The following is a 26,346-nucleotide window of genomic DNA, read 5'->3' as shown; positions in this document are numbered from 1 at the left end:
GTAAACTTTTCCAACAAACAGTGTTTTATTTTAGCCTGGTCAAAGATAGATCCTGTGTGTGCCTGTATGAATGAGACAACAGCGGCTGATAAATGAGTATAAATACAGCTGCACACAATTAAAACATGTTGCATGAAGGCAAAATAAGCTTTTCTTTGTTTATTTCATAATTAAAGGTCTGCACGATAACTCGGCTTTTACCATCCCCATAATTGTAGAACTAACATTAACATTTAATTAAATATACTGTTTCAACACCATCTTGTTTTCAAATCAGCGGAGCACAAATTGTAAGATGAGTTTTTATTGGTTTAATTCCACAGCAGGAGAATATTTGCATTTGTATTGTTTTTAGCCTCCAGACAGACTGTGTAGCACTAAAAACAAATGATGGAAAAATAATCTAAAATGAGAGTTCTATATTTGGGCACTGCTGTGTAAATTGACTGTGACTAAGTATTAGCATCATTGATTATTATGTACCAGACTGACTGCTATCATTAAGCAATCAATTTCTAAATTAGCTCATGCAGCATAGACACAACTCAGAGATTACAGGCACGTAAGACACAACTGAAATAATATTTCTATCATGTGTGTGAGTATATTTTCACTCAGAGGACCACCCTGTGTGGAGTAAACTTATTAATTAACTGATGAACGAGAAAATATTATAGATTTATCTGAACTGGCAAAAAGTCAGGGTTTTCAACTAAACAACTGGAGGACTAAAAGTATGAGACAATGTACAAATTGAGAGTGAGTTTACATGACAGATTAAAGTATCAGGACATGTAATCAATTCAAGTGCAGGAGAGGCATGACAGCATTGGCAGTGCATTTAAAATTTATTTAATATGTACTGTTTTATTAACCCTAAGTGTGGGGTTATAATTTAATAAATCAAGTACTTAAACATTGATTAATTTATGGTGAAAGAAGTTCCAGTCACTGATTTATATAATTTACAGACAGGACCAGTGTGATTTGTCTGAAAGACACCAGATGTCAAATACCAACATTTTGGGTTGGTAAAGTGTCCTGAACACAGCAAAATAATGAGACAATAAGGACATATGGACAGAGGGCAGAGTCTCTGCAGATAGAGACACCACACATTTCTATTGGGTCATAAGTGATGATTGAAAAGGATTATGTTTATGTGTATTTACATTGTTTTTAAAGAAAATGTTACATCTTATACCTTTTAAGTACAGTAACTACTACACATCTGTAATAAAAACACACAGGGAACCTTTATCTATTTACCCATTTAAAGGCACATAGAGGCCAACTAATTTTCCAATGTGTTTGGCAGCCTAAAATATATGGCCCTTCACCGTGCTTTTTCCACAGGAAGGGAATTCTGGAGCACACTGGATCACTTTTTATGGAAAGGCACTTTTGTCTACCTTTAGCATGTTTTCCAAAATGGCATTTTTTCAGCCTTTTTCATACATTAAGGAACTGGGGCGACCGCTTCACACAGTGAAAAATGCAACCTCTGGAAATGCATGGATGTATTGACTGATTTTACAATGTGGAGAGAAACAAATATTTTCATGGTCTTATGTGTTGTGTTCGATCAACAATATTTCTGAAAACATTTCTATTTTCTAATGATATTAGAAAATAGAAACGTTTAAAGTGTTTTTGATCAAGCTCAGCAATGTGTAACTGGTTCAAACGGATTCAGATCATATAAACCATGTATCTGCTGTATGATGACAAAATTTAGTTTTTAGAAATTATTGTATAGTTTTGAATGAAGTGTTTCATTTTGCACAAGATCTGAGGTGTTCTGCAACTTGTGTGTGGTAGTGTGAATTGTGTGTAGTGCCTCAAGTACATCAAAATTATACTTAAGTACCTCAAAATTACACTTAAGTGCAGTACTTAAGTGAATGTACTTGGTTACATTCCACCAACGGGAGGAGGAGGTAACGTACTGTGTATCACAGCTGAGCTAACAGTGGTGCTCTGAGTCAGCAGTGACGAGCTCCACTGCTAAAAGCTACTGATTCAGTCAGCGACTATAGTGAGTGATTCAGTAGAGCCACTTCACTGATGATAAAGATTCATTTGTGTGTGCACTGAACACCTGATTTACAGCACAGCCAGCGTTGTGACTGGCAGATGCTAATAAATAGCATTTAGCACAGTTAAAAAAGTCACTTGATCAGCAGGTACAGGGTTGTAGAAAACCTACTTTATATGATACCTGTATGTCATTATATGTTAAAGACTACACTTAGCATCAGGCTCTGCACAGTGTAAGAGAACAGGGGCAAATCTCATTTGGTTGTCTGGTCTAAGCAGCAGGTGTGTGACAAATTTAGACAGGTGAAGTGAGAGGTGGCTGTTATACTGTCTCTCTAACACACACACAACAGTCATGTGTCCTCACTTCAGAGGACATTACATTGACAATCATTTGCTTAAATGGACCTAAACCTAAACCTAACTTTAACCTTAACCTTACACTAACCCTAATCCAAGTCTTCTCCCTAAAATATAATGATTTATCTTATGAGGACTTGCATTTTGTCCCCATAAAGAAGGCAAGTCCCCACAACATGAGTATTACACGTCCACGCACACGCACACACACACACACACACACACACACACACACACACACACACACACACACACACACACACACAAAACACTACATGTGCATGTTAGTAAGCATGCAATATATAATGACACATCAATTAGCCTACACACACTCTGTGAGAGACAGGGAGCCACACACACACACACACACACACACACACACACACACACACACAAACAGTATCTATGTTTAGCTGTATAAATAGGCGTGTAATTAATGTTTAGATGTTGGAGTCATGAGGTGGAAACATGAACATTTAAAGTGCCATTAAGTTCTCATCAGGGGCTGAGAGACAGAGAGAGGAAAGAGAGAGACGAATGGAGAGAGTGTGAGATGGAAAGAAAAAGAAAGGGAGCAGGACCAGTGGACCAAGAGAGATGAATGATACCAGATCATGTTCATTATTGATAGTCAACTGACAAATAGCAAAAGTTTTTTTCAGTAAATATGAAAATTAGCCCAGCTGAGAATACTTAACTTAAAAACAAATTAAGATGTCATTAATTGTATCTGTATCTGTTGAACCAACAAAGTTATCTGTGTCTATCTCTGTGTTGAAATAGAAGACCAGAAGTCGGTGTGGTTAATAGCTGAAGTCATATTCAATTGAGCAAATGTTTTATTTTCTAACCTAATATTTCTTTTCTTTTTGTTAAGATTATTTTTTGGGCTTTTTGCCTTTATTGTGATAGGACAGACAATTTAATCAATAAGGTATGAAGGAAAAACATCCTTCAGTTGAAGGGAATCATTCGCAGCATTAGAATATTCTGACATTTTATGGACCAAACAACTTACCAGTTAACTGAGACAAACACTGACAAATTGATCACTGATCGTTATGTGCAGCCCTTCAGACATAGTGGGGAATTTCTTTCTACCACAAATTTTGAACACCATGTGTCTCAGTCCTGCCTCTACACCTCCAAGGCCTTAATTAGTCATTTGATTGTTTCAACCAACAACAAACACACGGAGATGCACACACACACACACACACACTACAATCTTTACCTCAGTACTACCTCAGTTAGTTGCCGACTAGTTAGTAACAAACTGGAGACTGGTTGTCAGATGCTTCAACAGCTGACACTTTACTTACTTACAAACCTTTAAAAAGTTGTCTGGAAAGTGTCCAGGCTGCCTTAAATTTTTACATTGACTGAATTTGATACGACAAGCTGTAATGATTCAAAACAAAAACTTTACTAGTCAAATAAACTTGAGATTAATTCAGTTGTACTTAAGACAGCAAGTTCAATAAGTTGAAGTTATTAGCAACTGTGCAGTCACACTGATAGACATTGCAAAAAAATAATTTCCTTTTACAATTTCTGACTTTGAAGAGTCATTTCTTCATTTCGAACAAAGAACTTACAGCTGCTCCTGTTAGAGCTACTTTGTTCCAGCAGTGAGACAAAGACGAGATGTGCAACTGCTCCCACTGAATTTATTAAATTTTAAGTGTAAGGTAGTTGGGACTGAGTTCAATACAAAACTTAAAAATGGTTCTGAGTTTTTCATTATTGAGAAAACAAGCAAGCTGATCATTTCAATTCAAAAGACCTAAAAGTTGATCTCCTTTTTTGGGTAAATTAAACGAACCATATTCACATGTTCACATCCAAAGAACATGCAGGAGGCCAGAATGACAGAAACAAGCGTATATGTGCGAGACAAATTAACATCTGAGCTGAACGATTTCTCTTCTCTTCTCTTCTCTTCTCTTCTCTTCTCTTCTCTTCTCTTCTCTTCTCTTCTTTAAGTCAATATTCTCAAGCAAATACAATGTAGTTGATTGCAGGGAATGAGTGTGATAATAAACCAGTTTTGTGCTCACTCACTGAGTTTACAGTACATATACCAGTTAAACATTAAAAGAACATTTCCATTACATAAGTCCAACGCTACAGTATAAACACACTGGACCGACTGCAGGTTGTTTTGTTTTCCAGTGGAAAACACAACAAACCTACTTTCCTAGCACACACTGAACGCCACATATTTGAGGTCCTAACCTGGATGACAGTGTAGCTACACTGACTCTGGTCCATATAAAATGTAGTAAGGAAAAATAATAATTGAACTATTAAGATCATGGAGGAAATAATGAAGTGATCATACATACATCTACTCTAAAGAAGAATGTTTCAGTCGTTACGTATTAGCCTACATCCATCCATCCATCTATACCAGACTTCTTCCAAACAGTGGCTTTGTGCTTCAGGACAAGGGTTCCAACATAGGGGTTGAGACCCTCCAAAAGAGTAGATCTATGGTAATTTAAATAGTGCTGTCTTACCTCTAGTGAATCAACATGCAGTAAAATCACTATAGATTAAATGGGGACCCCTAAACTCCAGTCCCATGACCATTTACCCAAACCATCTTCTCAGGTGTCCTGTATTGGCTGATATGTGTGTGCACCTATGATTAGTTACATGGGTGGGTTACTGAACAGGCTTATCAGGTACGAGCCCAGCGGCCAGAGGGGTCAGCAGAGGTGGCAAAAGTACACACAGTACTGATTCAACTCAAGTAAAAGTGAAAGAGTACAGATTCTGAAATGTACTTAAAGTATGGGATTAAAAAGCAGCCCTCAAAAGGACATTTCTACCAGCTGTTTCTGTGCAAAAAGGTCACCTTTTCTCCATGGTCGAGTCTCCTCTGTCTGTTTCATCTTGTTATGTCTTCTACCTTATTTTTGTCTTGTTACATCTTTTATGTAGTTTAAATGTTGTAGGGAGATTTTGTCCTGTTACGTGTTAGAGATCTTTTTTATATTTTACATCTTTTACATCACTTTCATCTTATATTGCTACGTTGTTTTTGTCTTGTTACATCATATTTTTCTTGTTACGTCTTTCAGTTGCTTTCCTCTTGTTATCCACTTGCTATGTTTTCTATGTAATTCCCCTCTTGTTACGTCTGTTTTGAAAATGAAAGGGGGTAGAAAGTACAGATATCTGTGTCAAAATGTAGTCAAAAGTAAAAGTTGTCAGAAAATAAATAGTCATGTAAAACCCAGACAGAGAATGACTATGAAGAAATGTAAAATGACCAAGACACAAGGAAAAGGCAAAACAATTGCGTTGTCATTTTTTGTCTAGTTCAGTCAGGATGTCTTTCTCCAGGCAGAGGTAAAAGGGCCTTTTACATGTGTCTCAGAGTGACCCTGATGGATACCACCAGCTGAGACATGCTGGTCCAACAATAAAATTATTCTAAAGCTACCCTACAAGTGTTGCTGGAGTTTTGACCTCGTTGACTCCTGTCACTCCATAAAGGACCTCCCTTGGTTCTGTGGACCGCGGTTTGGGAACCACCTCCCTGTGTCCCGCACCTCCACCCCCTCCCCTCCTTTCTCCACCCCTGTCCTCCTCCTCCTCCTCCTCCTTCCTCTCGGTGTTATCCCACCGCTCCATCGGTGCGCTCAAAAGCGAGAGCGCAGGCGGAGCGGACTGGATGTCAGAGAGCTGAGAGAGAAGGAGGTGAAAGGGAGAAGGACCAAACTCAGAAAGCTCTTTGAGGTGACATGCGGATGCAATAAAACTACTAATAAAAGAAGCGCAGCATCAGAGTCCGATCAGCGGTAAAAGTAGAGCAGAGGAGCAGCAGAAACACGGAGCGCCTGTTCGTCCCCCCGCCTCAGCAGCGCAGGGAGGAGAGACGCAGAGGAGGAAAGATTCCCCTAAACGCAGTGAGAGCGTCGGATGAGGAGAAGAGGAGAGCGGAGGGCATCGGATAGGCAACAACAAGGAGTGAGTACTCCCACACACACACACACACACACACACACACACACACACACACACACACACACACACACACACACAGCTCTAATTTGGTGCAGGTTGTACAAGTTTCACGACACCACAGCTCACACCTCAACCTGTCTGCACTGTTAAAAAATAACACTTCTCATTCAGTCTATTTTAAATTTACAGTTTACACCAAAGTCAAAATTTCTTCTTAACTGTAGTTCTGTTTAAGCAAAATCACACTAGAGTGCTTTTGGACAGAATATTATCATAGCTGTGGTTTTGGTTGTAGGCAGGAGGCTGCAGTTAATAGTTATAACTGACAGCAGATTATGATTTCTGTGCTTAATTAGTCACTTATTTGGCTCAGTCAAAACAAATTACACCACTAGACCTTTTTTCTGCACATTAGCTTGCCAGTAGAGTTGCAGCGATTAATCAGTAAGCGATTATTAAATTAATCGCATCTATTTTGATAATTAATTGATCCTCTTGAGTTATTTTTTTAATTTAAACAAGTTCAGACTTTTTTATTTCAGCTTCTTAAATGTGAGTATTTTATGGTTTCTTTACTCCTCACTGACAGTAAACCGAATATCATTGAGTTATGGACAAAACAAGAGGATGTCGTCTTTGGCTTTCAGAAACACTGATTAATATTTTTCAACATTTTATGAACCAAACAACTAATCTAACTAAACTAAACTAATGACAATAATCATCACAGAAAGAGCTTGAAAAATACAACAAGATTGTGACAGAACTGATTAATCGATTAATTGAGAAAGTGATTAATCAACAATTGGACAAAAAAATCGTTAGTTGCAGTCCTGCTTGCAAGCTATTTTGTGTAGTTAGGTCTACACGTCACTGCAGTAGAGCTCAACAGCTTAGATGTCCCAATGGATCAATGAAACTGTCTCGAGGCTGTATTCAGCTCGGGCTTCTTAAGAGACTGAACGTCCATGTTTAGTTTTTGAGACTCACCTGGGTACAGACCAAACAACAGGACCAAGACTGCATGAAAAGGTGGGTCTCAGTCCACTTCCAAATGGACTGAGACATGATTTTACAATAGTAGATATGTTATTTTAGCCAATTTAAGAAGCTTAACTACTAATAAACCCATCTGTTGATTGTGAAATCTGTTTGAGGAATGATCTTTCGATTTAGAAATTTAAACCATGTACAGTCTGTATCAAGTCCTGCAAATCATTTTGTAACAATGGTAACACATATGCACTTAAGCGTGGGTATTTCCCCTGAAACAAGAGGTCAAAAGTTATTAAAAGTGCTGTTCTTGTATCCTACTTTGTGTACTCTGTCAGATTAAAATAATAAGCTCTGAATCACATACAAGACGCCACCTGTCTCCTCCTGTCTCTGTTAGTCAACGTAACGTTCATATAGGCTAACAGTTATTAGAACATATCCCATATCAGAACTCATTGAGTGTCTCACATCCAATCAAATTACTTGTTTGGAACCAACTGTTGTATAATTCTCCATCTAGATAGTTTTGGTGTGAGTTAAAGAATTTTGGAGATTTTGTCTGTCGAGATGTCTGCCTTCTCTCCAACACGATGGGACCGAACGGTTCTCAATTACATTTCAAACTCAACAGCAATGTCTCATTCTGGAAATTATGATCCAGTTACACAAGATAATTCACAGATCTTGTTTGGAGGTGTAACATGTAGGAACAATTTTTTTTTTTTTTTTTACAGTAGAATCTACTGAAACTACTTTTTTTCTGGTACAAAGACAATAGTTCCTACATGAAGCTGCTCACAACAAAGTCTGGATTATCTTGAACAACCTGGTCATGATTTCTAAAATGAGACACAAGTCGAGTCCTATCTAGTCCAATTATATTTGAGAGAAGGCAGACATCTCTTCAGCCAATATCACCACAACTCAGTAACTCAAACCAAAATAATCTAGATGAACACCACTACAGGTAACTGTTTTTTCATTTAATGGTGTACTTTCTCTTTAATGCAATACTGAAAATGAACATTCCAGTAAAAATAGAATAGTCTTCTTGAAACACAAGTTGTTACACTTGTCTTAGCGTGTGTGTGTGTGTGTGTGTGTGTGTGTGTGTGTGTGTGTGTGTATGTGTGTGTGTGTGTGTGTGTGTATGTGTGTGTGTGTGTGTGTGTGTGTGTGTGAGAGAGAGAGAGACTCTGACTCCAGCAGCTTTGCTTCCTGCACAGCTGCACTCACTGCATGTTTGTTTTAATGCATTAAATATTTATTCAGTTAAAATTTTTTCAACTTGTCAAACAACCAACAAAAAAGTTTGTCAAGTTTAAGTTGTTATACTCTGTTATTCTGTTGCTGTTATTCTCATGGTGTGAAATACAGGGTATCTCTGGTATTAATTGGAGTATTACTGGATAATTAATTGATAGTCTAGAAATGACGGTAACTCTGGCAGAGACTTAAACTTAAAATGAGAACAAAAGAGGAAAAAATAAAAATGAGAAAAAAACCTTCATTTTGATCGATTGTTAGCGTTTTCAACTATCAGTTAAGGAAAATGCAAAAAATTTGCAATCTTAGTCACAAAATGTTTCTAAAAGCATACTATTTCCAGTATTCATTATATAGACTGCAAAATATTTATTCACAAGTATGAAAACAGAATAATATTGTAGGGGTGTTTTCTCTTAATACCCTGTTGTTTCTGGTAAAGACGTTTTTTTTCCACAGGTGGGGCTGCTGCAAATGGTCTGCAATCCAGCCAAAAGAACACTGGATTTTTTTTCTCCTTTGACATCATGGTTACACTCGCTTAAAAATAAAGACTCGCACCTTATATATTGCAAATTGAGGCTGTGTAAGACTTCAGCATAACAAAATAATTAACCAGGAAATATCATGGTACATATCATCACAGTCCAGTGCTGTATTGAGATATTTTTTATTGTGATATTGTTACATTTGATGTATCGCAATATCATTACATCCCTAATTCCCATTATTTCTCATAACTTTAACAATGTATAATGCAATGATAAACTTTATACTGATCATAGACGAGGAACTGCTGAGCAGTTAGAGACGGGCGTTTTAGATTTCAGACCACGGAGAGACTGAGTGAATAGAGCAGGAGGTGGAGTGGCTCTAAGGTGACCCTGATGCAACATTATTTCATTCACCATCTCATACTGTGTACATTTTGGTCAAACCTTTATGGATGGAAGGTAATCAACCTGAGTGCTTTTGACATTTTTTTCATTCTCATCCTAATAAAAGCTCGGACATTTAGTATAAAGACTAAATCTTTTAAATGAATGCTTGTTGTAATTTATCTCAGTTTGCACAAACGGCATTGTGTCACCTGTGACCTACAGAAACAGGAATATACTGCAGACTACAACACAGATGTTCATTTAGAGGGCAAATTATACGGTGTCATTCATTTTAAAAAATATTAAATTCTTCAGTTTAATTTGATTGTGTTGATAAAATGTTCCTTTCGCTCGAGCAGTTTAGTGGTTTACAGTAGACCTAAATTCCTCTCCTCTTCACTTCTGTCTGAGTGATCAGACTCCACCTCTTACCCTCCCATATCGACCGCTCCTCTTTTCTCTCTCCTCCTACATTCATCCCCCTTTCCTTCGCCCATACACACTCTCATGCACACACTCATACACATGCATGCACACATTCACACATGGACACACACATTTTAACTAGGGCTGTGCAGTAGGCTGGGGCAGGGCCACCAGGGTGGCATAGCCCCCCTCTAGAACCTGATTGGCCACTTTTCTCAATCTCTCATTACATCTGCTATTCAAGTATTATTATTTATAGTTTTAAGATTACTGAATAACGACATAATGCAAATACAAATGTAAGGGTACTGCACAGTTATTATAGCCTGATATCACACTGTATTTTCTGTTCTTCGGAGAATCAGTCAACTCAGTGGAACATCAGCTGTTATCAGTATACTTAATTTAAATATGATACATTGCCATGTGTCTACAGTAGCCCCGAGCAGACAAAACAAACACTGGCTCTTGATATGGCCTTGCGTGTTTTGCAGGATTGGCCACTGTAGGTTCTCCCATATGCATGGAAGGGTTGAGTGAGACGAGTTGTTTGCAATCTGGAAGCTCCACCACTAAATGACACTAAATCCTACACACTGGTCAGGGTTGTTAGTCTACCTGCCGTAGTCTGGACACTGTATACAGAAGCTATAAATGCTATAAATGTAAAAGCAGTTAAGACTTCTGCATCTCCCCACATCCACCCCCTTACATTAAAGATGCACATGACTCTCATGGCCCTCTCTCTCTCTCTCTCTCACTTCTCGCTTCTAGCAAACCTTTTATTCTCAACTGCGTGCTGTATGTGTATATAAAAGCACACACACACATTACACACCCAAGTGTTGCAACATGAACGAAAGAAAATGCCTGAGGACTAAATGCTAGTGCTCGTTTCATGCTTTCACCAGAGTGAGGATTTAAAGGCCATTTAAAGGCCTCCTTGGTGATTTATTTATAAGGACTTCTAAAATTAACCACAAAATTTGTTTGACCAGAGGAAGAGAGCTGAGACATGGAGTGGAAAAAGTGTGTGAAAAAAAAAAATCTCAATGCCATTTTCTCATTTCCCCTGACAGTGGCAGCTCCAGACTTATTGGACCCTAAATCCGCCACTCACAACACCAAGCCCCGCCTCTCCTTCTCCACAAAGCCAATCACACTGACTCCCCGGGAGGAGAGTGAGGTGAGAGACAAAAGGAGAAAAGTCCAGATTTTGAAAGTAATCTTACAATTTATTTTTTCATAAGGTAATAATTGCTTAAGGTGCCACAGAGGGGTAAAATCTCCTTTAGGCATGGGCGTAGGAACGGGGGGATGGGGGGGGCATGTCCCCTCCAATATTGGAGACAGGTGCATTTGTCTCACCCAAAAATTATACCACGGAGGAGAAAATTATTTTATTTAGAAATCTTTAACTCAAGTGCTTTTATTTTGAAGCATCGGGAGGCGGGAGGCGCGAGACAGCAGCAGGTGACAGCAGACGGTCTGATGACTGAAAGTCTTTTGAATGAAGTAAAACGGTCTGTAGGGAACGTTGCCATGAATATGGCTTGTTTATAACGCTGTTGTTAGTTAACATTCATATTTAGAAACCACATATTTTGAGTTAAGTCGTCTTAATCCTGGGATGGTCACTCGTCCATTATTTAACTGATAACTTCCCAAGTAGCGTCAACGCTCGCCAAAATGTTTTATCATCCCATTTAAGCACAATGTCACCACCAAAGAAAAGCAGCAGGACTTACTTTATTTTTTTAAAAAGAGTCTGAGTAACAGTTACACAAGGACAACACCTAATCATACTCGACCATTTATCAACATGTATGACATTATATTAGATATTATGTGCAATAATGTCTTATCAGGAGAATGATAGTACATAGAGTAGTGAGGCAGTTTAAGCAATTAAAGGTGGAGAGACTGAGGAAGCTCAGGTGAGGTCTTAAATTGTTTAGCTAGTGAAATATGTATTAGTCTGTTATTACTTTTTAAACATAAACAATTTTATCATGAGAAGAAGTATAATACATTCAGGGAAGAGATAGGAGAGCCAGGTGGAGCTTCAGGTGTGAGGTAAGGTTTAAAAATCTTTTTTTTTTTTTTTAAATGGGCCACCTTTATGCTCAGGAGATGTACCTTAGACGTGCATCTGTGAAGATAAAATAAATTAGTGAAAATTTTTACTGTAAGGGTTAGATTATGCTGTAAACAGAGTTGACAGTCTATGAGTAAATAAATGTAAGAAAATGCATTTTTGACCAATATCAAATGGATTTTGACCAATAAAACACGTTAAACTGTGCACCTGTGTGTGCCACTAAATTTGTCTTTGTGCTACTGAAATATTTAACTTGCTAGTATCAGTGCTGCCACCTGATAAAGTAAGAGTACAGCCCTGGAATGACACAATCATTATGTTTTAAAGACTCAAGCCATTTTGTTCAAGAAGAAGAGGGAGAAGTGCTTTTTCTGGGCCGTTTGCCCACGTCTTAGGAACATAAAACATATACATACATATATTATGCATGCATTAATATAGGTGTGCACGACACAATTTTTCCAAGAAACACTTGAAAAAAGAAGAAAGAAACTAAAAGATCACATAGCATTTTGTGAATGTTTTGCAGTGTAGCTAATTTATGACATAGTTCTGCTCAAACCATTTACAGATCTGTCAGGTTTCTGATATCTGTCCCCCCCAATGTTAAATTCATTCCTACGCCCTTGCCTTTAGGCATTATTATAGATTATTTATAGATTATTTTCAGAGACCTCCTGTATGTATGTGGGTTGATTAATCAGTTGAAGTGTTGTAGGTGGTTGCCACAGTGATGAAATGGAAGACGGTGACAGCCATCTTTCTTTTGGTGGTTCTGTACCTGGTGATGGGAGCAGCAGTCTTCAGAGCCCTGGAACAGCCTCATGAGAGGTAGGCGGGTTATACCAGTCCTCTACTCATCCATCGATCTATTTACCCATCATACCCCTATTTACAGTCTGTCTACTGGCTGTAGCTTGCTTCATAGGCGTATATTTTATGAACCATGCAACTATGCCTCTGTCAAGTAGGCGGTGTCAGTGTGCACCCTTAAAAGCAATGGCTGCAATCTGCTATAAAATGTTTTGTTTTTGAGTTTGCTTTTAGAAGTGTTTGCTAGTTTGCTAACTAATTTTAAGGCAATGTTGCTGGCCCAATATTAATAAAATGAAAATAATGATAATAAATAAAGCTGTGTGTAATGTGGTGGAATCTGCTTTTAATGCTCAATAAACACAATGAAATTAGAACAATTCAAGTAGATTATATTGTAATGACAATAGGAGACCCACAAATCTCATCATGAGCAGAAGTCGAATGTCTCTCAGAATCTGAAGTTATTTTTTTATAATATTCTAAACCACAGAAACCAGACCTAACTGGCTTTCTGCACATTGTCTGAGACAAGAAAGGAAAATTTCTATATTTTACTATAGGTCAAAAGTTCGTCCTCAATATTAAAGTTAATGGTAAACACAATCCCATGAGCTGATCACAAGCTTAGTCTCAAAGACACACTTGTTCTTTGTGTTCTTCATATCCTCCTCACAACATGTGATAGTCGTATGACATTTGCATCCACAGTTGCAAAACATGTAGTTGTCAGAACCCAGTATAAAAACAGACAAACCTTAATGTTTATTTATTTTTCACATTTATCTAAGCTTAGCTTAGCTAGCTAAGGCACAGATATCAAAATATCACATTATTATTATTATGTTATTTTCACACAGTTTAAAAGGACAATTCACTCCAAAATCCAAAATATACCCTTTTCTTCTTACCTATTGTTTTGGTGCATGTATGTCATGTCTGCCCTCTCTTGAATATAACAGAACTAAATGGCACTCAGCTTGTGGTGCTCAAAGCCAAACAAATACATTTGGAAAACTCAACAGCAATGGCTCTTTCAAGAAATCATGACCCAGTTACTCAAAGTAAGACACTGACCTTGTTGCGAGGAGTTTCATGTAGGATTTACATTCTTTCTGCCAACCTTGTCACCGCAAGGAAGGACAACAGGCTTGTGCTTGTGACAGCACGGGATGTTCACATTTATGGCTTCCTCCTGAGATGAGCTGTAACCTCTCATCCATGAGTACATGCACATTTTGAGTGCATGCAAAAGGCAGACAGCTCTACAGTTGACATCTCCAAAACTCGGCAACTCACACCAAAACAAGATAGATTGGAGACAGGAGAAAGGAAAAATTTTGATTTTATTGTACAGTTATCAATCAGCAACATTGGCATTAACATCTCCTCTCTCTTTCTTCTAGCGCCCAGCGTTTGGCCATCCTGTCCCAGAAGCTGGAGTTCCTGTCCAGACACTCTTGTGTCAACCAGAGCCAGCTGGAGGAGCTGGTTAAGGTGAGACTTAGCTCACATGAAAAGTGATTGAAGCGGTGTATAGTGAACATTCAGCACAGCTGCAGTGGTTTCAGCACCATGGACAGCTCCTAAAGGAGGAGAGGGAAGAAATGTTTGTTTCTGATTTTGTTAGTCCAGTCCTGTTCCCAGTTCTGAACTATTAAACCCCTCTGGGGCTCTTACATTCACAATGTATTCACCTTGACAGCTCCAATTTTTTTTTTGCCTTGCCTACAGTCATCTCAAGTTTTATATATTTCCATCTTTAATTCATTAGACCAGTAAACTTACAAACCCACATTCCTCCCTGCCACAAGAAACACAGGGTTCCAAAGCACCTGCTTAAATATCTCATAATAACATTATTTACAGGAACAAGCAAGTAACACAATATGTGTATTTTAACCAGAATTTCCGGTAATTAACAGCAACTGTTTGGTAACTCTTGACCTGAAAGTGTTTCTCTCTGTCTCTCTGTCTTTCCCCTCCAGCAAGTTGTGTCTGCAATCCGTTCAGGAGTAAACCCTGCAGGGACACTTACCAACCACAGCAGCCTGTGGGATCTGAGCTCTGCCTTCTTCTTTGCAGGGACTGTCATCACAACCATCGGTAGGACACACACATCCACAGAACTACAGCATTTCTCTATTTAATCAGACCATCAGTAAGTCAGACTGATTAAAGGTAAACTATGCAGGATGTGCCACTTTCTGTAAAAGGCCTTTTCTGTGGCACACAGTGGTGCAAACAGAAAATAATCAATAATTACCTTCAATGGCATCAAAAAGAAGCCTGCTTTGAAAATTTAAGGAGTAGGAAGTACACATATTTGTGATAAAATGTAGGAAATAAAAGTAAAAAGTTGTCAGGAACACAAATACTCAAGTAAATACAATTATTTCACCTCTTCTTTTCACATAAGTGAATGTGTTATGTGTGTATTTAGGTGTGCTGGTGGTGTGGTCAGTTACGTAACATGAGTTGAGAAGTGGGAGGGTCACTGATTCTATATTTGCTTCCTGGATATAATCAAACTAGTACTCAGTGCTGTCTCCCTGGCACATAAATCTTGTGTGTGTGTGTGTGTGTGTGCACATTTGTGTATTCCTCACACTTCAGTGGATGGTCTTGTCTTCCTGTATTACATTCTTTCACTCTTGATCTCTCCCACACTCCTCCTGTCACCGTTCTTTGAGGCTGTTACATCACTGGGTACAATCAAAAACTAATAGAAGTCAAAACAACATGTAACATATGTACAAGCAGACAATTTGTGACTCATCTTACCTGTTGCTTTTTTATTTCTGATCATGTGATCACCTGGCTCAACTTGCTATAGACACTGGATTATTTATTAGTTTCACTTACTGCAATGAGTGTTTGCACCAGGGAGGCATGAAATATATATCCCATCTCTTTTCATTTCTGTCATCTCTGCAGGTTTTGGGAATACCTCTCCCCACACAGAAGGTGGAAGGATCTTCTGCATCGTCTATGCGTTGCTAGGGATACCTCTGTTCGGCTTTCTCTTGGCTGGTGTAGGAGATCAGCTCGGCACCATATTTGGCAAGGGCATCGCCAGAGTGGAGAAAATGTTTGTGGTGAGTCTGGAGTAACACACACAAACATGTAGGCTGGACAGACACATAGATATTGTATTTCACAGGAAGGTTTGTACATGTTTATTCTCTTCAGGTGGCAATTCTCAAATTAAGTCTGAATAACTAAACAAGTCAAAATGTGCTCTTCACCAAATGTATTGCCATGTTGATTATTTATTTGTCATATTGTCTGAATTATTAGTCAAAGACAGTATTTCTAAGAAGAGATTGCTCAGGCCCATGTGACTTAAGCATTAAATGTGTTGTTACAAGCCTGCACAAAAAAGAGAAACAAAGCTCACACAGTTTGTGTTCTGTTGTGTTCAAGTTTTTTAAAGTTGAAGTTGCTGTTGTGAATAATTTGCTTTCCAGTCTTGAATGAAATAAGCAGAAATCTGAATGTGTCACTTGGAATGATTTGCTCCCTCTGTTGCTCTCAGGGCACCCGGGGACTCAGTAATGAATATCATGATTAAGGCTGAGGACAGAGGACAAAAGTTCATTGTGTAAGCGTGTGTTTGTCAAAGCCTTATTGCTCTGTGGACAGATTGTGTGAGACTGCAGCATTATCCTCAGTGAATACTGTGAATGTCTTTTCTTTTCTACTGCACCCAGGGGAGCAGTTTATGGAATAATGCTATTACTGCTTACAGCGTCGGCTGTTTTACCATTTCATTTCAGAAGCAGCATGCTGTATCTGTTGTTCTTTGGCCAAGACTGAAATATCTCAGCAATTGTATGGATTGGCATGAAACATTTGTCCAGACAGTCATGTTTCCCAGAGGATGAATCCTACTGACTTTGGAAACACTCAGACTTTTCCCTTTAGCACCATTATGAGTGTGACATTTGGTTTTGAGTGAAATGTCTCAACAAGAATTGGATGGATTGGCATGAAATTTGTTACACACCTTAATATTCAACTTAGGATGAACTGCAATAACTTTGGCAAAAGAGATGAAACAATATGAAAATTTCATATCACACTAAAATCATGTTTTATGTTGAAAACCTCTCAACGATTTGAAATGGCATCATGTCCTTTGCAATGTCAGTGTTTTCTCTAACTCAAACCCGTGTTGCTGCTGCACCTGTGTCTTGATGTCTGGACTTTGGTTGATGCTGGATACTGTTTACCTTGAGCTTTTCAAGTAATAAAACATGGTTTTAATGATAATTAAAATTAGAGGTGGTAACACTACGCTATAATTTTTCTACACTTTATTGTGAAACCATTACTCATTTCATCCCTAGCTGGTGATAACCTTTGACTTTTCATCTAGTGCCTCTATCAGGTCAAGAATATGTTTTTTTCAGTACTTTAATTTGTGACTAAAAGACTGCCAAAATCATGACAACCCCATCAATTGTGTTTAGTGTTAATTAGTAAATGTTACCATGCAACCAGGCTAAACTAGGATGATGAACACGGTAAACATTACACCTAGCTTAACATTAGTATGTTAGCATTGCCACTGTGATTCTGTTTCTGTTCAGGCTGAAGCTCTGTACTCTTGCACTCTTTATTAATGTAAAAAAAACAACATTGTACAGTGTTTCCAGTTGTTCTGTCACAGAAAGTACAATTTTAAAAAAACACAACAGCACTGCCTCCTTCCAGAAATCATGACCCAGTTACTCAAGATCATTCACAGTAATCCATAATATGCAAATGAGTGGATGACATTATTTGGCGAGTTTTAGCAACTTCTGTAGTTGGCACCAGTGCTTGTGACAGCGTGGGATGTAAACATTAATGGTGGTAGCCTCTTGTCCCTGAGTAGAAGCACGCTTCCTTCAGTGCTGTGATATGGTTGGTGGTTGTAGTTTGGTAGAAAGAAAATAGTTCCTACATAAAACTGCTCACATCAAGGTCTGTGGATTATCTTGAATAACCGGGTCATGATTTCTAGAAAGAGACATTTTTTGGTGCCCTGAACACCAAAAGTTGAGAAGGCAGACATCTCTACAGATGATGTCTCCAGAACTCAGTAACTCGCACCAAAACAACCTAAAAAGATGTATAGCACTCAAGGCCAGAGGCAAAATATGTATTATGGGGTGAACTGTACCTTTAAGCACCAAAATCAGTAGCAGAAGCCATTTTTTTCTCACTTTGTCAGATAGCCTTTCCTTTCGCATTGGCTTCTACGCAACATTCACTATCAGCCTCTGCTGAAGAAAGTTGTATCAATCTTTAACATAGAGAGTCAAAACTTTACACGTTCACACTGACATAAACAGACCAAACAGATCAGCCCTCTATAAGTTATAAAGATGCCTGTCACATAGATAAAATCCACTGTCATATCGCTCATTTTCTCTGTCTCTGTGTCTCTATGTTGCAGCACTGGGACATTAGTCAGACAAAGATCCGTGTCATCTCCACCCTGCTGTTTGTGTTGTTTGGTTGTCTGCTGTTTGTGGCGCTCCCGGCAGCCATCTTTAAACACATTGAGGGTTGGTCTGCGCTGGAGTCCCTTTACTTTGTGGTCATCACCCTGACCACCATAGGATTTGGAGACTTTGTGGCAGGTACAAACACAAAGTCAGTGACTGAATACCAACACAGACACTTTAAACCTGTCTATGTACCTCATCAGGTGGACTGGTTTGGATTCTACTCAGTCATTGTCTGTCTGTGTCTGTCTTTGTGTCTAGGTGGTTCAGAAATAGAGTACTTGGATTACTATAAACCAGTTGTATGGTTCTGGATTCTGGTGGGACTTGCCTACTTTGCTGCCATCCTCAGCATGATAGGAGACTGGCTCCGAGTCATCTCTAAGAGGACCAAAGAAGAGGTATTAGACTGCTGGTTTCATTTACTCCTTCACTCATTTCTTTTGCATCTTCTTTCTGTCACTTTTCTCTTTACATACCTGTTTGTCAATGCATATGTTTCTTTGTCTCTTTCATCCTGTTGCTATTTCAGCACAGTGACACATAGGCTACAGTGCCACGTCCCTGCCTCAACTTTTGCCCTCTGCTTAACTTCATTTCAATGACAAGACTGTTTTTTAATCCAATCGACTGTCTGCCTTCTAAACACATAAACACAATCATACAGTAGGCCATTACCGTGAGCATTTCCAGAGAAAACGAGGTGATTTGCACGATGTGTGATGTCCTTATTTGAAAATATATCTAAAGCTGTCTGCGCTCTAAATATAACACAAGTTATGCAAGTAAAAAAGAACATCTGGGAGTTTTCACAGGGACCTGGAGGTTCCCATCCAGAACGATACATTTGACACCTTTGTTGTAATTAGATTTCACTGGTGTTTGAGTTTTGGTGGTAGGTGAGTGCAAATAAAAAATTGCTCAAACATTTTAGCCTGTTCTTAAAGAGACAGCTAACCCCCAAAATCAAGAATACAAGTTTTTCCTCTTACCTGCGGTGCTGTTTATCCATCTAGATTGCTTTGGTGTGATTTTCCAGCTCTTGGGGATATTGGCTGTAGAGATGTCTGCCTGCTCTGCAATATAATAGGAGTGGCATTCAAAGCACCAAAAAATACATTTGAAAAACTCAAACGCAATGTCTCTTTTCAGAAATCATGACCTGTTAACTCAAGATGATCAACAAACTACTTTCTTTAAATAAAGTTGTTCCTACAGGAAACTGCTGACAACGACGTTTGTGGATTATCTTGAGTAACCCAGCCATGATGGAAATTCACATTACTTTTTTTTCAGCATTTTTTGGTTTTGATTTTGGGGTGAACTGTCCCTTTAACTGACAAACATTTTCCCATATAAGACAGAACAAGACTTGTATCTTTGACAAGAACATGATGACATGACTTGATGTACTCATTAGTTTAAGATGATTAGCTGAATGATACTGGTGTGTGTGTGTGTGTGTGTGTGTGTGTGTGTGTGTGTGTGTGTGTGTGTGTGTGTGCGCACTAATGCTCTCCATGGGTTCTCATGCTGAAGTCCTGCTGTGATACACTGCAATCTTACTAGTCCATAAATGTGTGTGTGTGTGTGTGTGTATGTGTGTGTGTGTGTGTGTGTGTGTGTGTGTGTGTGTGTGTGTGTGTGTGTGTGTGTGTGTTATTATCGTCATTAGACATGGTAATATAGTTAGAGCTGGCAGCAGTATTTGAGGTGTTTGTGATTGCTGCCCCAGTCCTCTTTTGTCCCCTGGTTCTTACTTTTGTGTGTCAGACTACCTTTTCTTTTTCATCTGTCTCCATGCTCTGAATGAAAACTGAAGCAACACTTGACCTGCCCTGTCTTTAAGTGTCATAATACTGTGCACAGTACAGAACGTGCTGTTTGCTCTCACTTCCATGACTTAACTCTAATGTAATTTGTACTTGGAAATTATGTTTTACTATCAGAGGCAAAACAGTTTTGTAATGTAGGATCTCATAGTTTGTCTGAGACACTGACTATCCATACAGACAAAGAGAATATGCAGTGTTTACTCACCTCTTATTAATACATTTCATAGCTTTAAAGTCAGAAGTCTATGACGTTTTCTGAGAAACACAGACAGATAGTGAGGTAATTAATTATATAAATTTATATATGGCTATAGATAGATATAGATATATAGAGAAATTGTTTTTGACAAATATTGTGATTGCAATATAATTCACTTCCAATGGGAATTCTAGTTTATTTAAATCATGATGATGTGACATTTGTTGTACCAAACAAACAAACATATTTTCTTACACCTGGAGAACAAAGTTTGTAGGCCAGGACATCTCTGCAGAACTACATTTTTTTTTTTTTTTTCATTATAATGCTTTCACACATCATTCCTTTTACCAAAAAACTGCAGCTTCTGCAATTTGGATATTGCACTTTGCCGAATGTGATTTTGATAGTATTTTGATTAATTGTGCAACCATAATTGAGACAGACATAATTACAGACAGTAATTCAATGGCTTTGTTTCCCTAAATTGATTATCTACATACATTGATCTCATAATTAGACTCAGTGTGACCGCACAATCTGTTGTTGGAGAATACAACTCCATTTATTTGAGTTCATTGTTAATATTCAAATATTTCAGCTTTGGAAGTTAGATAAAAATGTGTCAGCATCTCTGAACTATTCATATTATTGCTATTTTTTTATTCTAAAGTTTACTCAGCTCTGTGTGTGTGTGTGTGTGTGTGTGTGTGTGTGTGTGTGTGTGTGTGTGTGTGTGTTTTCCACAGCTGATTAATCAGACTCTGTGCAGTCCTATGCAGTTACACATTTGTTGTTTGAATATAATTGAATTGGCTCCTGGTCAGTGACATCATAACTCTCTGTCTCACTTCTCTCTCGTACTGTATTTTCTTTTTTAAAGGCTAAACACGAAACTCACAAGTGTACTATAAATACTGACGGGGTGTAAATGAATATGTTTATGGTTCTGTAAATAAAGAGCTTTCCATGGATTTGTACATCATAGCCATTGTCGTGGAAAAAACATCATACTGAAAGAACAAAAAATAAAAACTGTCAAACATCGTAAAATTGATGATGTGATTTGGTCATCAACTGGCAACTCTTGGGTGTCAGAATCTCCTTGACTGCACTGACTAGTAAAGATATCAGAGCAGTGACAGTTAAAATGAAAGTGGAGAAACACTATACAGTAATACTATACAGTAATATACTTCAAGGTATAAAGAAAGGTTTAAAGAAACAAAGCAAAAACAAAGCAGCGAATCAGAGAAATAAAACGCCATTTTCTGATTGTTTCACAGTAGTTACATTCTAAAGCACAAATAACACACCCACACCTCGACACAATGCTGGATTTTGTGTGAAAACAGCCAAAGTGACCCTGAATCTGCTTTGCCTGTGTGTGTGTATATGTGTCAAACTCTTTCTGCAGCTGTCACAGACAGAGAGCTGGGCAAAAAGTTAGAGAACTGGATATAACCATCAGTTACTATGTTTTTTGGTTCTGACCTCCAAACGTGTGTTCTGTTATTGGCTGGGGACGACATACTGCTACCAAATAGGCTGATTCCCAGAAATGTCCCAAACACAAAATGTTGAGAAAAAGCAGGCGGAGTGTAGGGTCTCTCTTCAGAAACACCACCACACACTTTTAGTAGGACATCAGTGATGATTTAGAGGGTTTATTTTTGAGAATTTTTGAGAATTTTTGTTTTTAGGACAGTTGTGTTGATTTTCATATTGGACTGAACTGAATGGAAAAAAATAGCTGCCTAGAAGGTAGCTGGAAAATGTTCTGCAGTCCTTTAAAGGTTATTTCTAAATGCTGTTCCCCACGTTCTCCTCAACATTTTGCCATTTAAATTAACCTCACCAAAACAGACACTGCTTGCTCAACAGTGCATGCCTATTATTCCTCCTTAACATCTATTTACTTAACTCTGTCTCTCTTGCAGGTAGGAGAGATCCGAGCTCATGCTGCAGAGTGGACAGCCAATGTCTCTGCAGAGTTCAAAGAAACTCGTCGACGTGTGAGCGTTGAGATCTACGATAAATTCCAGCGTGCCGCCTCCATTAAACGCAAACTGTCCACGGATCTGGGATTCAGCCCTGCCCCTGAGCTCACTCTGCCCAAGAGGACCGTGTCAGCCAGTTTTAACGATGAACGGGACAAGAACGAGAGGGAGACCGGGCCTCAGGGCCTGACCACACCTCTGGCGAGAAATGGAGGTTTGTTCATGAATGGTTTGGACCCAGAGAAAGGAGATCTTTCAGTCATTGAACACGTCAAGTAGAAAGAGGATGGTCAACACCCTTACAAGGTCTTTCCAAGGTCTTCCCTGTTTGACCAAATAGAGTGTTTTTATTCACAAATCAAGCAAGAATGAGAATGTGACCCAGCAGGGACATCATCACTCCTCTACAGAGATGTAAACTTAAGTGGATTTTGATAATGGGACACTTCTCTCTCACTTCATCCCCTTCATCCCACCAGTCAAGCAAAGAACAAGATGAAGAACATATAGGACATGACCTGTTGAAAAAATTAAAACTGCATTTTCTGGGTGTCTGCCAGTTAAATCTCACTCAGTTCTTGGAATAAGACAAATTAACCCATTGATGACAGTTTGGGATCAACAAGTTAACCCCTGCTAAAGGACAAAACAAATTTCCAACATACCATGTACATAAAATGGAATGACTAAATATCTAAAAGTCAGAAGAATTCCCACAATGCCTCTGTGTTTGCAGCAACTTCTGAACACAATTCTGATTTTCTTTCTTTACTCCCTGTTTGTTATCTGGTTTTACGAAGCATTTTTTTCCATATAAATGCAAATTGACACTGATAGTCACAGTAGGCTTTTAACAATAAATGTTATGTATATGGTGGGATGACATGATATCAAAATTGACGCAGGATGTCTAAACTACAAAGATGGTGGACTCTGATGGGGAGAGATGATTTTGTGCTAAATGACTGCAGAATGTAAAGAGATTGTGAGATGGTGGGATATAAAGTTATTTGAACTACAACTATTATCAGATGAAGCAGTGTGCTATATTGTACTACAAAAGCTACAAGCTATAAGCTTTGTGGGACATATAGAGTAGTTAAGTGCTCTAATATACACGTTTAGTGCCGTTACTTTCACAGTTATGCTTTTATTATTTTTCTTTGTTGTCAGTATAACTTCCTTCCCACCATTCAAACATGCTCTTGAGTAACTAAAGAGCTCTGTTTCTATCTTGCCTTTAAACCGGAGAGAGTGTAGTTTCTGGTCAGAGCTAATAATTCAAAGAGTTTGACTACTGTGGTTTCAGTGGTAGCAATGTCCTTCAGTCCTTTACTCTTAATGTAGGTCTCTTTATCATGTCATTCTCAACATTTTGGTTTCAACAGAAGGCATCACTGAATGATATTTGCCACAAACTCTTTTTAGTTTTAGAGACGAGAGAGAAGGTGGATGCAGTTCAAAGTGACCAAATTATGTTTCTCTGACTCTGGATGTAGTTTCAGAAGAAATTATGAGGAGATTTGTCAAACCATTGCTGTGCCTTAAAACTTTTTACTTTGCCAAATCAAGGCCAAACACAACACACTGTGAGGTGTACAACTGATTGAATGAGTTATTAATACCTGTTTATGTGTATTAGTAACATTCATTCATTCATTTATTTCAACTGAGGGAAATGAGGCGTTTTATATCAAATCAGTTGTTCATACTCATGATGTTGTGCTGGCCTGTGTCCACATGTTGCCATATTCATCCGTTGTCTTTCCTGTAATAATAAGATTGATATGGTTCAGTGGTTTAAGTAAAACTGTTGCAGGTTTGACTGTTTTATCTGTTTTAGTGGCCAGAAGCAAAATGTTCACATGTTCTTGATACAGTCACATATGAATGATGCAGTGCCCCTTTGAACCAGTGAAATGTGAATATTTTTAACAATTTATAGATATCATACTGGCCTCTGATAAATTTTGCAGCTGCTACTCCGGCAAATGTTTCTGTTAACTCTGCTGACCAATCCAAAGCTACTGTAATCACAGTGAGCTGCATTTCTGAGTGGTGCTACAACTCCTAAATTACAAGGAAATACATAATCTCTATCCGTTATTGTCAGCTCTGGTATCATACAGAACATTGTATCTCTGGTGCAATGAATTCACTGTGGTCATGTATGACCTGAAGGACAAGAGTGTGAGAAAACTTGTTTACATTGTTGAGATTTTATGGTTTGAAAGGAAGATTCACACATGTGGATTTGCACATTGACACGTCATGAAAGTTTAAATGTTATAGGACAATAATAAATTCCATTTAAATGTCCAGCTTATACACACATACGCATACATACACAAGTGAGCCTTTAAAGTCTCTGTTCCAGCCTATAGGGGCACCTCTGAGTATAGACTTATGAAACTGTTGGTCCCCTCTTGGCTAAAGTTAAAAAAATCACCAGAGGGCATTAGACATGATTTTAACATGATTTAAAGCAAGACCAATAGGGGACCTAAAAATGTCCCCTGTTGGCTTCGTGGTCCTGTGTTGGTGAGTGTGTAACCATGATGAGGTCCACCGTTGGATAGGTACACAAATGCATTCAAATACACACAGATACACACACACACATACACATACACACACACACACACACATACACACACACACACATTGAGGGTTTCTTCCACGTGTGTACACCTGCCGTTGAAAATGCACTTTGATTTAACAGCCTCTGATTGTAACAACACATTAAAGCTTCCACAGCTAATCAGTCCATCCAATCAGACGGCTTCAATTTTTTTGTTATGTGGCATTAACAACAACAATGCGGTTTAACACACAACCTTTTCTCTTTAACAATCCGAGCAAGAGAATTTAACCCTTAGATTATCACCAACACACACGAAACTAATTCATAACTGATGGCTAGGTTAGGTTGACAACAATCTAGTGGGTGTAACAACAATGAAAACTAGAATAAAGTCTGTGGTGCAGCTTTTTTGTACCAATTTTCTGAGACCAGGTAATGAGAATCAGAAAACTTGCTGTAAGAATCCAGTACAGTTCCAATTATTTGATCTTTTTTCAATCTTAATTGACTTGCATCTGTGAGAAATTCTTTTAATTCTATTAGACATCGTAATGAGTCAGCCCACTGGACATCCTAACTGAACTAACAGAAAGATTTAGAGATTTAGGGATTTAGACTTTTTGACTTTTACCATAGGCCTCTGTATGGGTCAGTACTAACAATGAATGGAAACAGTAGTGGTATTACACTGTGTTTTGGCTGGTTGGTCTGCCTTTGCCTTCTCTCTTTGCTATTCATATGATACACAATAATTTTATTTAGCTGTGCTAAAATGAAACTAACTCTTTTTGATTTTCTGCTAATGTGCTAGATATGTTCATGCTTTTTATGACAATGATCATGAAAACTATTTTTCTAAAGTGTTTCTACACTGGTGTGAGTCTGACAGAACACATTGTAACAATAATGTCTGTAGAGCTTATCTAAACACAATGTAACAAAGTTTTTGTACAATATATTACTTGAAAATATAGCAGATTTCAATTATTTCTCTGTTTACTGTGTTATTCAAAGTATGCTGTGGGCTCTTTCATCTTTATTACAGAAAATGTTCAGACTCATTAGCTGCAATTCTATCATTCCTCAGCAGTGATATAAAATCTTCAATTCTACTCAAAAATTACAGCATGTGCAAGTGGTGTGTAAATTCTGCATTTCTTGATTGTGTTTCATTTAAAGAGTTGCAAAACTTAAACAGAAACACCAGGCTGAAAAGTGTCTATATGGTCTGGTGACCATATCCAACAAACTGTACTGACACACCCTGGAGTGTAATTCTACATTATTGCAGCCAAAAACAACATCTTCATGCTCTTAGAAACATGAGGCAGAGATACGGTGTGGGGTGAAGGGTACAGGTGCATGCTGG

The 26,346-nt window shown here is 38.3% G+C and overlaps 1 protein-coding gene across 1 annotated transcript; it reads left to right on the top strand.

Moving 5' to 3' along the window:
* The first annotated feature begins 8,325 nt into the window (after positions 1 to 8,325).
* Positions 8,326 to 22,875, top strand: LOC146333074 (potassium channel subfamily K member 2-like). Its single transcript, XM_084724890.1, has 9 exons — positions 8,326 to 8,341; positions 11,027 to 11,133; positions 12,767 to 12,879; positions 14,268 to 14,358; positions 14,850 to 14,967; positions 15,799 to 15,959; positions 18,308 to 18,494; positions 18,621 to 18,760; positions 22,334 to 22,875. The coding sequence occupies exons 1-9, from the start codon at positions 8,326 to 8,328 to the stop codon at positions 22,670 to 22,672; spliced, it is 1,272 nt and encodes a 423-aa protein (XP_084581016.1). The 3' UTR covers positions 22,673 to 22,875.
* The last annotated feature ends 3,471 nt before the right edge of the window (positions 22,876 to 26,346 follow it).

This window comes from Lutjanus erythropterus, chromosome 1 (assembly GCF_056507025.1).
Source record: "Lutjanus erythropterus isolate fLutEry1 chromosome 1, fLutEry1.hap2, whole genome shotgun sequence".
NCBI lineage: Eukaryota > Metazoa > Chordata > Actinopteri > Lutjaniformes > Lutjanidae > Lutjanus > Lutjanus erythropterus.
The sequence above is the reverse complement of the archived record's forward strand: the minus strand, read 5'-3'. Positions and strand labels throughout refer to the sequence as shown.